General features: G+C 42.8%; 1 protein-coding gene across 2 annotated transcripts in view; it reads left to right on the top strand.

Moving 5' to 3' along the window:
* Window positions 1-5,615, top strand: part of ACOT9 (acyl-CoA thioesterase 9) — a 37,955-nt gene extending 32,340 nt beyond the window's left edge. The window contains exons 10-16 of one of the 2 annotated variants that reach the window (XM_044911580.1): window positions 2,830-2,897; window positions 3,443-3,554; window positions 3,717-3,807; window positions 3,983-4,068; window positions 4,474-4,561; window positions 4,711-4,861; window positions 5,313-5,615. In XM_044911580.1, coding sequence (XP_044767515.1) covers window positions 2,830-2,897; window positions 3,443-3,554; window positions 3,717-3,807; window positions 3,983-4,068; window positions 4,474-4,561; window positions 4,711-4,861; window positions 5,313-5,386 — 670 coding nt within the window. In that variant the 3' untranslated portion in view covers window positions 5,387-5,615. The remainder of the gene's footprint in view (window positions 1-2,829; window positions 2,898-3,442; window positions 3,555-3,716; window positions 3,808-3,982; window positions 4,069-4,473; window positions 4,562-4,710; window positions 4,862-5,312) is intronic. The other variant, XM_044911581.1, reaches the window with a different exon arrangement.
* The last annotated feature ends 8,959 nt before the right edge of the window (window positions 5,616-14,574 follow it).

Below are 14,574 nucleotides of genomic sequence, written 5' to 3' on the forward strand. Positions count from 1 at the left end.
CTGTTTCTTCATACTATATTATTTTCTTTGTTATATTTTAAAGCAAATCCCAGACATAATGACCTTTCATCTCTGAATACTTTTGTGTAGACATCTCTTTAAAGATGAGGATATCTTCCTAAATAAATACATTACCATTAGCGTGCCTAACAAAAATAAGAGTAAGTTCGTAATATATTCTCATGGTCAATTTATATTCAGTTTTTCCCAGATACCATTTTAATGATCTGTTCGAGTCAGGATCCAAACAAAATTCACATACTACATTTGATTTTTATGTCCCTTAAGCCTGTTGTTTTATTAATAGCTTTATTGAAATATAATTCACATACCATAAAATTCACCTATTGAAAGTGTGTAATTCAATGACTTTTAGTGTATTCACAGAATTGTATGATCTCTTAAGGCTTTTTAATCCAAAATAGTTGTGTGTCCCTGCTGCCCCCTTAGTGTTTTATATCAATTTGTTGAAAGGCCAGATGGAGTCCTCCGTACAGTGTCCAACTTTCTGGATTTGTCTCATGGCTTCCTCATGGTATTTTTTTACTTGTTTCTCTAGTTTCTCCCTAGTATTTTCTCTAAACTGAAGTTAGATCTAAAGCCTTGGTTAGATTCAGGTTCAGCTTACTTGATGAGAGCATCTTGTAGGTGATGAGATCTGTGTATCTCAAATTGTAATGTATCTCATGTTGTATCATATCAGGAGGTACAGATTGTCCCACTCATAGTGATGCCAAGATTGGCGCGTGGTGGTTCAGTAGTGACTAAAGTGGTCTTTTCATTATAGGGTTCACTTGATCCTCTTATGATCAGCAATAATCTGCAGGCTCTAGTAGGGTGCAGGGTGTACCCCGAGTATACTTTGTCACCCTGTGAATAGCTAGCTCCCTATCAGTCTTTCTCCAGTGCTTTGAACACCATTGCTAATCATTGCTTTAATCATTAAGGGATGTAAACGATTCTTAAATCCTGTCTTGTCTTCTATATTTACTACCTGGAGTTCTAGAAAGAAGAGCTTTCCTTTATTAGCTAGGGCAATTTGGTTTGTAAAGGAAAGTGAGGATTGTTTCATTCTTGCCCTTTATTTACACATTTTCCTAATAATGAGTTGCTTGACTAGCTAGTGATGACATGGTTTGTCTACTTTTTGGCTTTTTTAAAAGTGTCATTGTGAATTCATGGATTTTAATGGTATGTATTTCAGTAAATTGCAGCCCTTGTTCTTCCTGGTGCTCAGAACATACCATCTTTGGGCAGTGGGAGCCCCTTTAAGCTTGCTCCTGTGAAAGCTCTTTTGATATTTCCCTGCTAGTCTTCCTGTTCTGTGGTACAGTGGGATATCTTGGGCTCATCTTATAGATTTCCCGCCTCAGGCCTGGAATCAGCCATTTCTCCACAGAGCCCTGGGGTTCCCCTTAGCGAGCACTGGTGTTTAGAGACCAGAATCCGGGCACCAGAACTGTACGTTGTTACTCGTTTGTCACTGTCTCTAAGCCTTTTCAGTGGACAGAGCTAGGATGTCTGTTAAAAAGCAACAAACACACACCCAACCTCATGAGTTTATACCCTCAATTCCAAGTCAGATTGAACTTTACAGATTTTGACTGCTTTGGCTTTCTACTTTTTTCCTCTTAAGTTGTGTTTTTGGTTCCTAACCAGCAGTCACGCCCAAGGCAACGAAACGGAGAAATCCTGTCAAACTGTTGGGGTGGTGCTGGGTGGGAGGGAATGGAACAGGATTGCTGTTGGTACAGGACAGTCTAGGGGCCTGTGGGGAGTCTAATTTGGCTTAGAAACTTGAAGGAGGAGTCTGCAATGAGAAGTCTCTCCTGCTTCATGGGGAGCTGATGCGGAAGAGCGAGTTAGGATCAAACCATCCTTTGGTGACTGATGTGAGCGTAGAATGCAGCCACCCACTCTTCACTCCTGCTGCCAGCCCAGCTGACCTGCTGCTGCTGGCTGGCCTGGGGCTCCTTGCCAGCTCTGGAAAGGGCGGGATTTAAAGGTTCTCTCGCAGCTGATGCTTTTGAATTTTCTGAGCTGCCATTTCAGTATGTTTGTTTCTATCGTTTCCGTTTTGAAAACTTTGTCACCTATGGAGAGGTAGAATAATGCAGCGAGCACTCATAAAGGCTTCACCTACATTCACCGATTACCATTTTGCCTCCAGCCTTATTCTCTGGCCCTCTCTCTATAAGTACACGCGTGGACGCTCTTTCCCTGAATCATTTGAAATAAGTTTTGAGACTACTTCACCCATAGATGGTTCAGCATGTACCTCCTGATAATGTCATTCCACTACACAAACTCGATGCCTTTATTGTAGCCAAGAAATTTAAGTGATACTATCTAAGATACGATCCATATTCAAACTTTGCCACTTGTCCCTAGGATGTCTTTTATAGCCCTTTCCCCTGAGTCAGGATCTGATCAAGGATCATGTACTGCATGTAGTTAGCATGTGTTTTAAAAAGAGTCCCCCTGCCATTTTCTGTTTTTTAAGATGTTGACATTTTTTGAAGAGTCCAGGCCAGGTGTCCTGTAGAATGTTCTATGGCCTATTTTCACTGTTTCCTTGTTACCACCATCAGGTGAAATTTTTTGGTGAGAGGCAGTATCCTTTTTATAAATGTGAACTTTCTAGTGTACAGACTGGTCCATAATTGGAAAGCTCCCCAGTTGTTCCAGGGTTATTATGGGAAGCAGTCAGGCAGCATTACCCAAGACCAGCAGCAAAGACTTTTGAAATGAGTGGGTAATTGTTCACCTTCCATATTTACTGGGGAATGACACCTCTTAAGCTGTAATCTTTTCTTTTCTTCTCTTTAGGCCGGCGTTTGTAAATCCACTCATCCCTGAAAGCCCAGAGGAAGAAGAGCTCTTTAGACAAGGAGAATGTATATTAATTTGTTTATAATGTAAAGATACAGTTTAAAAAGCCCATTACCTGTACTGCAGAGGAGGTTGTGGAAGAGTATGGATGGACTCCTCATGCCAGTCACGTGTCTTACTCATGCCAAGAATTTACTGAAATTAAAAATACCTTATTTTTTTTCCATTGGAGTCCATAGTTTGAACAGTTTTATCAATTAGACAATATTCATTAAGTAAAATAATTTGCTTTCTCATTTTTTAATAAAATGGGAAATGGATCAGTAAAATAACAGCTGGTCAGGGCTGTAGGTCAGGATGGTCTTTACGTGTGGTCTTAAAGTGCTCCCACACTGAGCCAGTATAATTTCCATCTGGAGGCAGAGAATCGCCAGTCACATTATGAAGCCTCAGCAGCCTTCTCTGGGATATATGTGGAATTTCCCGTGGGCTTTTCAAAATCTAGAAATGCTGCCTTACAAAGGTCCAAGGCAGCCCAGGTCAGGAACCCCAGTGCTGTTCGGTGACCCCCCCCCCACTAACTGTAGCTCCTTATTGTCCTGTGTTCCAGTGAACAAGGGGAGAAGGGTTGCCTTCAGTGCCAAGTCATTACTGAAAATGGCTCCCAGTGCTGAGGAAAGGAATACTATCCATGAGATGTTTCTTCACACGCTGGATCCGAAGTAAGTTAGCATGGTGAGATTGCAGGTTGCAAAAGCATTTACACCTCGGCCCTCTCCACAGTTACGCCTGCCTCAGCATACTGGGAGTTGTTTGCAAATATTTTACTTTTCGGCAGCAAAACCATGGCATTGACAAGGTTTACTCAATCTCCGTTTGTACAGGACTGTAAGTTTTCAAAGTCGAGTTTTGCCCCCCAATGCAGTGTGGATGGAGGATTCAAAACTGAAGAGCTTGGAAGTTTGCCACCCACAGGTATTGTCAGTTAATGAAAAATCTTTTAAATAGGATGACTTGCATTCGTGGTTCTCATGTAAAATCTGACACACCGTGAAACTGACCTCCGTTCTGCAGCACTGTGCATTCCTTCCTTCTGGCTTTGAGGGTGGCCATGAGCTTGTGTCTGTTAATCTTATTGTATGTCCAATAGGAGCGCAACATTTTCAATCGGATCTTTGGTGGTTTCCTGATGAGGAAAGCATATGAACTTGGATGGGCTACTGCTTGTAACTTTGGGTGAGTTAGATTGAAGGTGGTTTTAACTTCTGAGAAGCAATGTGTACTACCCCATTGAATTGAAGCACTTTGGACCAGTCTGTATGTGTTGGGGCATATGCTCTGTTATTAAATAAATATTTCCGTGATACCAGCTGCCTTTGATGTTACTTTTCAAAGGCTGTTGCTCTGCCTTTTTCAGTACGTTAATGACCTGAGAAGGGGTGATGATCGGCAGGAGGGAAAAGGTAGAGGGGTGATCTGGTCTCAGGGGCATCACTTACCATTTCTCACTGGTAGGATTATTTCTCCCTTCCCTAGGCTTATTCTTTGATCATTTAAATTTTGCTTCAGCTGATTGTTAGGGGAGAAATAGAGATCATCTGCATTTTGTGCTTGACCCCAGTTCTGCCTTTTGTCTATTAGTGGCTCCCGACCGTTTGTAGTCGCAGTGGATGATATCATGTTTCAGAAACCCGTAGATGTTGGATCGTTGCTGTTTCTTTCTTCGCAGGTAGGTGTGCGATGAGAGATGAAAGACAATTTTTTATCATTTGGGCCTAGAAGAGAAGTTTTTTTTTTTTCTAAAGCCACTGTTTCTCTTAAGACTGCCTCCCCTGCTTGCTAGTGCCCTTGACTAACTGTCATGTCTAAATCTCCTAGGTTTGCTTTACTCAGGACAATTACATTCAAGTCCGAGTACACAGTGAAGTGGCCTCTCTTGAGAGTAAAGAGCATATGACCACCAATGTCTTTCATTTCACGTTCATGTCGGAAAAAGAAGTGCCTTTGGTTTTCCCCAGAACGTACGGAGGTGAGCAGCAATGTCTGCTTGTCCCTAATGAATGGAAGAACTGTCAAAGCTACTTTTCTTCTTTTCAATTGTTGTAGGAAGTGTGCCGATGCCTGTTAGTACAAGAGCGGGTCTTTAGAAGATTGTGCTTTTGAGGGGCAGTAGCCCTGCAGGCCTGGATGCCTCCTGGTCTGCAGGCGCCTGTCACTGCCCTGCCCGACCTGCCTGTTGTCGGAGGGGTTGGGGCCAACTGCAAGCAGCCACTGGTGGTCAGACTGGCCTGGCCCGAGGAGAGGGGCGAGAGTCAAGGCCCACTCCCCCAGGAGCCTTGCACGGCCCCGGCCCCACAGGGCACGCCCAGTGCGTTTTGCACGCTCCTTGCTGTCCTTGTGTTCCTAAGTAGTCTTGTGTTCGTATGATGATTTTGTAAGGTTCCACGGGTTTCTTCACGGTTCTCTCTTCTGTGTTTCAGAGTCCATGTTGTATTTAGATGGGAAGCGGCATTTCAGTTCCATGAGCGTACCGGTGAACTTGAGAAAGGACTAGGAGCCCTAGGAAAACCATGCTGTTGAAGAGCAACTCTCCACACTGACATAGAACCTGAGGGAGGCCTGATCACGTGCCCTGGCTTTAGTGTTTATTCTTGTCCTCCAGAGAGAAGAATGTGTTCAGCCTTTAGGATGATCAGAAAAGCAGACCGAGAGGGTAGCTGGGTGGGGCAGAGGGAGGAGGAGTTATTAAACAATAAATACTCTCAAGACAATTTAAATTGTGACCCTACCGTGTTGCCTCCTGTGTGGTCGAGAAATGGGGGCAGAAGGCCTTAGTACGCAGTTGGAAACAGTTCTTTTCTTACACTTCTCCCAAACTGTCCGGATGTGCGCTTTCCTGCCAAGGTGTTTGGAGGGCGCTCCTTAAACCTCACCTTGGCGGCAGTTCCCCTGTGCTAAGCCCATCAACCCGACATGATTCCTCTGTGTTTTGCCTCCCTCTGCTTCCCAGCTTTTTTTTTTTTTTTAAGATTTTATTTATTTATTTGACACACAGAGACAGAGAAAGAGCACAAGCAGGCGGAGCGGCAGAGGGAGAAGCGGGCTTCCCGCTGAGCAGGGAGCCCAATGCGGGGCTTGATCCTAAGACCCCGGGATCATGACCTGAGCCGATGGCAGACGCTTAACCAACTGAGCCACCCAGCTGCTCCTGCTTCCCAGCTTTTGTTGTTAGCAGAGGGAAGATGAAAAGTCAGGGTGAAGGGATCCAACAAAAGGTAAGGCATTTGGAAGGATTTGTGGGAAGCTTTAGATCTAAAGCCATACTAAGAGGAGGTGTTCAGAGATGATCCCGATGAGGACACACAGGAGCCAAGTGTTCATTCTTTTGTTCGCTGGACAGCTCTTCAGCACACTCAGCTAGGGGCTGGCCCAGGATATATCTGATCCAAAAATACGAACAGTGATCATAGCAGCTGCGGATGCTTACTGAACACAGTCCTAAGCACTTGACATGTACACTAGAGGTAGGTTCCGAAACCCCCTCAGGTTAGTCCACTCAGGATACGGAAGCACAGAGAGGTTAAGTAACTTGCTCACGGTCCCACAGCTGGTAAGTGGTGGTGCTAGCACTCAGAGCCAGGTGGTGGGCACCCTTACCAGAACACTGTACTGCTTCTTGGGAATCTAGCAAGGGAGGCTGTGTCTGGTATCACAGGTCACCTAGGAACCCAAAGGGAGGTATTCCCATGAGTCTTGCTGAGACAGTGTCTTCCTTGATGGGACGGGAGGGTGGTTGAGTCCGCAAGAGACAAAACCCAGGCTGTACAGAAGAATCATCCCAGAGCAGGTGCTCCTGGGAAGGAAGCGATCCTTAGTCTTGGTTCTAGATCAGTGATCGCAAACTTGGTTCTGCCACAGAATTAGCTGGAGAGCTTTCTTTTAAGAAACAAATTTCATATTGGGGCGCCTGGGTGGCTCAATTGGTTGAACATCTCAGCTCTTCTTTTCAGTCCGGGTCGTGATCTCAGGGTTGTGAGATCGAGCCCCCCGTGTCAGGCTCTGCGCTCAGCGGGGAGTCTGCTTGAGATTCTCTCTCTCCCTCTGCCTCGGCCCCTGCTTGCACTCTCTCTCTCTCTCTCAAATAAATAAATAAATCTTTAAAAAGTGTTCACATTATTATAATATTTCCTGGAGTCACAGTGAATATGAGCAGGCACTTCTGGCATAGTCGGGAACAGACCCAGGTCCCCAGGAGGCGTGCTGTTGTCTCTCGGAGAACAGTCCATGCTGCACTGCTGTAGCTTGCTCGCTCTGCTTTTTGTTTCCCTGCGCTGCCTGTGCTACCGTCCTGAGCTGCTCTGGGCTCTTCGGTACAGCATTTTGCATATTCACCTGTGACTCGGTGACCCTGGGAGTTGTGCGAATGTGGTAAGTGCAGGGCAGTTAAGAGACCTCCTGTATGCTGTTGTATAGATTATACATTTGAGCATTTATTGCTCTATTCACTGAAGGTCTTTCTAGAACTTTTCTTGCTATTCTAAGCAGTGTTACACTAAATATTCGAAATAGCTGAAATACGTAACCTTGAAATGCCTCCCTTAGGAAAATTGTAGAGAGGTGATGTCTGGTTCCAAATAGTATGCACATGTTGAAGGCTTTGAATATCCATTTCACATAACCTTCCAGAACAGTTGGACACCTTCATTTACTCATCAATTTCCCTAAAATTTGCCAAATTTTATCCTTTTTAAACTAAATCTTTGTCATTTTGATAGGTGAAAAATGACATTCGTTAATAGCCTTTCTTTGAATTCTGCTGAGATTGAACTTTAAAAAATTGCTTATTATCTTTTTAAATTACTAGTTCAAGTAATTTTATATATCAGAATCTTAACTCAAAATCTGTTACCTGCCAATATGGGTTTTCATATGATAAGAACAATTCTCAGAGCTGGAATTAACAATTCTAAAATTTGTATGGAACCAGAAAAGACCCCAAATAGCCAAAGCAATCTTGAAAAAGAAAAGCAAAGCTGGAGGCATCACAATTCCAGACTTTAAGTTATATTACAAAGCTGTCATCATCAAGACAGTATGGTACTGGCACAAAAATAGACAGATCAGTGGAACAGAATAGAAAACCCAGAAATGAACCCACAACTCTATGGTCAATTAATCTTTGACAAAGAGGGAAGGATATCCAGTGGGAAAAAGACAGTCTCTTCAACAAATGGTGTTGGGAAAACCAGACAGCCACGTGCAGAAGAATGAAACTGGACCACTTTCTTCCACCATACACAAAAATAGACTCAAAATGGATGAGACCTAAGTGTGAGACAGGACTCCATCAGAATCCTAGAAGAGAACACAGGCAGCAACCTCTTTGACCCTCGGCCATAACAACTTCTTACTAAACATGTCTCCTGAGGCAAGGGAAACAAAAGCAAAAACTATTGGGACTTCAAGATAAAAAGCTGCACAGCGAAGGAAACAGTCAACGAAACTAAAAGGCAGCCTATGGAATGGGAGAAGATATTTGCAAATGACATATCTGGTAAAGGGTTAGTATCCAAAATATATGAAGAACTTACACAACTCAACACCCAAAAAACAAATAATCCAGTTAAAAAATGGGTGGAAGACACGAGCAGACATTTTTCCAAAGAAGCCATCCAGATGGCCAATAGGCACATGAAAATAGAAAGAGATTTTCATTTTTAATACAGGACTTTAAGAAGATAAGATGAAGCAAACTACAAAGGGCATACAGGAGGCTCTAGATATTTAGTGTTTTGTCCCTCTTTAAAGAATAGTGAGTTTTGGGTGCCTGGGTGGCTCGGTTGAGTGACTGCCTTCGGTTCAGGTCATGATCCTGGAGTCCCTGGATCGAGTCCCGCATTGGGCTCCCTGCTCAGCAGGGAGTCTGCTTCTTCCTCTGACCCTCCCCCCTCTCATGCTCTGTCTCTCTCACTCTCACTCTCTTTCTCAAATAAATAAAATCTTAAAAAAATAGCGAGTTTTTAAGTAGACCCAGCACTGTTATGTGTTTAGCATGGAATTTCCTAGTATGGGCTGGACATAGTTTTGTACTGAATTGTCCATGCTGAGATACCCCAAATTTACTTATTACCATGTTCTTTGCTTTTGCTTAGGTATTTCTTCAGTGGGCAGTCTCTGAGGATGGTGTCTTTAACACTGGTTTTTTGGAAGACTTCATGCTTAGTATGCGTTGCACTGTGTTGTGTGTACCCATGTGATGCTGTGGATCCACTTCTTGTGGAATCTGAACACTCTGCATGTTCCCTTTGCTCCCTGTGTTTTCTGTGATATGATCTGCTTACTCTCATCTCTTTGAATAGGGCCAGGAGCTTGACTGCTGAAGAACTGGAGTCTTCCCCACACTGTCACCCCAGGGAGTCCAACATTTTCTTTTTTTCTTTTTTTTTTTTTTAAAGATTTTATTTATTCATTTGAGAGAGAGAATGGGAGAGAGAGCACGAGAGGGGGGAGGGTCAGAGGGAGAAGCAGACTCCCCGCCGAGCAGGGAGCCCGATGCGGGACTCGATCCCGGGACTCCAGGATCATGACCTGAGCCGAAGGCAATTGCTTAACCAACTGAGCCACCCAGGCGCCCTTATTTTTCTTTTTGTAGGTTTGTGCAGAGAAAGAACTTTTATCTTTCTAAAGACATGGTTTGTTTGTTTTTTTGAGAGAGAGAGAGAGAGAGAGAGCATGCACAAGAGCGTGGGCGGGGGCGGGGAGGCAGAGGGGGAGAGAGAGACTCTTAAGCTGGGCATGGAGTCCAATGCAGGCCTTGATTCCATGACCCTGACATCATGACCTGAGCTGAAATCAAGAGTTGGATGCTTAATGGACTGAGCCACCCAGGTGCCCCCTAAAGGCATATTTGATTCCGTGGGTTGGTGGGCCCACCCGGAAGGTTCTTTTCCATGTGGCGCTGGCTGTGGTCACTTAGGCAGCTGTGTGCAGCTGGGAGCATGTGTGGGACTGGAACATCTTGCACCTCAGCTGGGGTGGCTGAAATTGCTGGGGGCTGACCAGGCCTGTAACAGGCGGGTTGGATTTTTTAAATGGTGGCTTGAGGGCTCCAAGAGCAGCCAGCCAGATTTTCAGATGCTAACTATGCCGTCTTCCTGCCTCTCAAAGCCATTTCCGTGGAGGGAATGATCAGTGGTGTCATGGGAGTTGACAAAGATGAGCACTGGGTAAAGGCCAACAGTGGGATGATTGAGAGGTCACTGGTAAGAAAAGTTTCAAAATGTGAGCTGGGTGGGAAAGGGCTGAGTCATTCCAAGTGTTCTGCTCTCTTTCCTGGGTGAATTCCTCAGATGCTAGTGCTAATGAGATACTCTTATTTTTTTAAAGATTTTATTTATTTATTTGAGAGATAGAGCACAAGTAGGGGGAGCAGCAGAGGGAGAAGGAGAAGCAGACTCCGCAGAGCAAGGAGCCCGATGTGGGGCTCAATCTTGGGACCCTGAGATCATGGCCTGAGCCGAAGGCAGCCGCTTAACTGACTGAGCCACCCAGGAGCCCAATGAGATACTCTTTTAAAAACATTTTATCAACAAGTCCTATTGGGAAACACTACATCAATTACCCCTCCTCTGGTAGTTTTTAATGCATATTAGGTTACAAAAGACACTTTGAAAAGTAGGCCCATAAGAACACCTGTTTAAACTTTATTTAATCAGCTTTCATGAAACTCATTTGACCATGGACCTTTTTTCTTATTAAAACCTTTTAACAGGGGTGCCTGGGTGGCTCAGTCGGTTAAGCATCTGTTTTTGGCTCAGGTCATGGTCCCAGGGCAGAGAGCCTGCTTCTCCCTCTGCCCCTCCCCCTGCTTGTGCTCACTCGCTCTCTCTCTCTCTCTCTCTGTCAAATAAATAAATAAAATCTTAAAAAATAGCTTTTAACAAATTGCACACACACGAAGAGTTTTTATAACTTACAAAGTCGGCGTCCTGCTCTCTATTCTATTTTGTACTGTGAAAAAGCAGTGTGGTATGTTGTCCAAAGAGTAAATCTTTATGCCCTCTTTTGCTGGGAAGAATCAAATATTAGTGTTATGTTTCTGAAAACCAAATGTAGGATCTCATAGTAGATCTGAGTGACATTTCCAGCTTTCAGCTGTTGGCAGTCTTGCTTTTAATGGGAGTGTAATTGCTTGTTGTTACTGCTGATGTGGTAGAAAATGTTAACTTGTAGAACATGTGTTTAACTTTACAGCAAATTCTGAACAATAGCCTTGTAGCATTGTACCTCCTTACAGATGGGAAGAGGGAAGCAAAAGGAAGTGCCAGAGGGGGACGGTGAAGGTTAGTTTACATTTGCCTCCATTTTAATACCAACAATCCAAGTTTGTTACCAATTTCTGTTTCTGGGCCAGAGTCTCAAGCTCAAATTCAAGGTTTTATGCTTAACATGAAAACATTTGGGAGTAATTAGGCATTCTTTATTTGGTTACAGAACCCCATGGCAACTTGTATGTTGGCAAAGTGCTGCAAAAAATTGGTGATAAGATGTAATCATCATAAAATAAGAATTTTTATATATGGCTACCATTGGAGTCCTGCTATGGGTTAGGCACTGTACTAAGGACATTCAAGTGTAGTTTCTCCATGAATCCCTACAGTCACCTTTTGAGGTCACTGTCATTGTTACCCACATTCTGCAGATGAAAGTGACTTCCCAAAGCCCTCCTGTAACTGGTCTAGAGTCCTGCCCTTTTACACATTTCATACAGCTGTTATGATAAAGGTTTAAGTACTGATTCTATATTTATGTATCTATTATATATAACATATAATAATATATATATAAATATATAATCTCAGGATACAGTCAGGTCTCCAGCCATGAGAGATGAGGATTGCTGAAATATTTTTGGCATTTAATTCCCTTATAAATTTTTACTACATTTGTGATTGATTCTCTAAATGGACTTGTGAATCCCCCCCCCACCGGCAATAAATAATGAATTACTGTAAAATAGGTTACAGGAAAGAGGAATTAAAAATAAGGATTTAGCAAGTTCAAAATGGATTTAAGGGCCTTTACTCATCACATTGCTTCCAGATGAAACTGTTGTCATAAAATTATTTTGATCCAAGGGGATCAATCTGAGGGGCATTTGGGGGTCCCTACATCCATTGCATGGGTTTCGGAAGGCAGTGTGATGTGATGTGGGTAAAGCAGTGTTGGCCTGAATGTCCGTTCCCGTGAGCTCTTGCCTATAGGTCTGCAACTGGTTTTTTCTGGGAGCGGGCTAGGGGATTCATGTCTTTGAGTTCTATTTCCTACTCTGTAAAAGGAGGGGTGCTCTCCTCATTCCACGGTCCCCTGATTTAGGCCTCTATTGTTTCACATGATTCAGCTTTTCGGTTAGTGAACTATTTTAATGAATATATTGCATATCATCTTTTTAAATATTTTTTTTTAAAGATTTATTTATTTTTGAGAGAGCGAGAATGAGAGAGAGAGAGAGTACATGAGAGGGGGGAGGGTCAGAGGGAGAAGCAGGCTCCCCGCTGAGCAGGGAGCCCGATGCGGGACTCGATCCAGGGACTCCAGGATCATGACCTGAGCCGAAGGCAGTCGCTTAACCAACTGAGCCACCCAGGCGCCCTATGTTGCTTATCATCTTAAAAATCAAGTTCTATTTAAGATGCATATGCTAAAAAAATATGGAGCCTCAGAATAAAACAGGCCCTTCTGAAAACCATTCAGTAATCCAGAGGCATTGAGAAATTAATACCTCAGAGAAAGGATTAGAGTAACCAAAAAAAAAAAGGGTAGGATATTTTGGTTTGTGTCACAGAAATTGTACACCTTTAATAGAAGGAATAGTAAGACTAAAACAAATGAACAAAAAACCCTAATGGAAGTAAAATGAAAGTTACATGTGACAAGGTATTGATATACCAGGCATTTATTTTATCCTGATTTTATATGTACCTATATCTATATCATATATTTATAAGAAAACTGTGTATTTATTTATTTATTTATTTAATTTTTAAACTGTGGGTCATGACATTTAGTGGATTGTGACCAACATTACAAAAATAAAAGATCAGAATGCATCATGCCAAGTAATGGTATCACATGAAACTTTTTCTGCGTGTTCATGGGGCATACATTCATGGATGTACTAGGTCACACTGTGAAATGTACTCATTGGGTCATGGTAATTGATGGAAGGAGTACACTTAGTACACATTAAGATGCCTACTTGAGCTGTACTTAGGTACAGAATTTTTGTTTTAATTTAAATTCCATTAGCCAACATAGTTGGCTAATCATTAGTTTCAGATGTAGTGTTCAAGGATTCATCAGTTGCGCATAACACCCAGTGCTCAAGTTTTGTTTTTAAATTAGAGTTGTAAAAAACCCAAAACAACAATAACAAAAAACCATTTGAAAGTCAATGCTTTTTCAGTTTAGCCTTACAGGGTTCTAGGACACAGCAAGTTACTAGTCATTTCGGTTTGCCTCGTGCCATCTTGTGGGCTTTGGGTTACAGTGCAGCCTACTACCTTTAATAGAAAACTTGTAAACCCAGTTTGTGATGTCCTGACGGAGCTGTACAAATGGCCAGAGCTTGAAGTCCATGAGATTCAATTTTTACTTCCATGTAACCTTGGCCACACACCTCTAACCCTAACCAATCAAGTCTAAAGTACGTGCTATCTCCCAGTACATTAGCATGAGAGGAAAACCAGTTAGTGCTTTGTCTCTTGAGTTTGGGTCACAAATACTGTTTTTTTTAGAGGACAGTACACTTGTAGGTGGTATGGCCTTCAGTGGAGGAGTAGGAAATGCGAACTCCCTGCCTATGGGACACCTTCCCTGATCCCTGTCTTTCCTTGTAGTTGCTCACGCTCCCCTTAGTGCTACCACCAGTGTTGGTGTTTTTTAGCATGTATTACATTGTGCTGCTCTTTTCGTATGCTTTCATTTGGGAGACTGTGGGCTTCTTGATGGGATTATTTCATGTGTTCTTATCCACGTCGCCAGCACAGTACCTTGCACATGTGTAGGTCATATTTTCTGTATGAACAAATGCATGATTTAGGTAAATTTGGGTTTTTTAAAAAGATCTTATTTATTTGACCGAGAGAGAGAGACAGTGAGAGAGGGAACACAAGCAGGTGGAGGGGCAGAGGGAGAGGGAGAAGCAGGCTTCCCGCGGAGCAGGCAGCCCGATGCGGGGCTTGATCCCAGGACCCCGGGATCATGACCTGAGCCGAAGGCAGATGCTTAACGACTGAGCCAACCAGATGCCCCGTAAATTTGGGTTTTGACTTGGCTTTAGATTTTAATTTAAAAAATTATAAGCTTAAGCCTTAGGAAGGTGGATCTTTAAAAATATATTTTTAGGATTTTATGTAAGTGTATATCATTATGCCAAAATTGTGTTATTATGTTAATAATGGAATTGGTAAAAGTTGCTTTGCTATCTAAGGCTAAATATATAGTAACTATGATAAACATTTTCTTTCCTTTTAAAAGCTAGTTACAAATTTAATTACAGGAGTGTGTGTGTGTATGTGTATGTCTGCATATGTATGTATGTATATATACATATATCTCCCCTGACATGGAGACCTTTGTAGGGCTATTTACCTCAAATACACATTTCATCACGTTCATATATTAGTGACTCTATCAAAGACATTTCATTGACATCATGTTGTCTGCAAGTTCATGGGTAAC

The sequence above is a fragment of the Neomonachus schauinslandi genome, chromosome X (assembly GCF_002201575.2).
Source record: "Neomonachus schauinslandi chromosome X, ASM220157v2, whole genome shotgun sequence".
Lineage (NCBI taxonomy): Eukaryota > Metazoa > Chordata > Mammalia > Carnivora > Phocidae > Neomonachus > Neomonachus schauinslandi.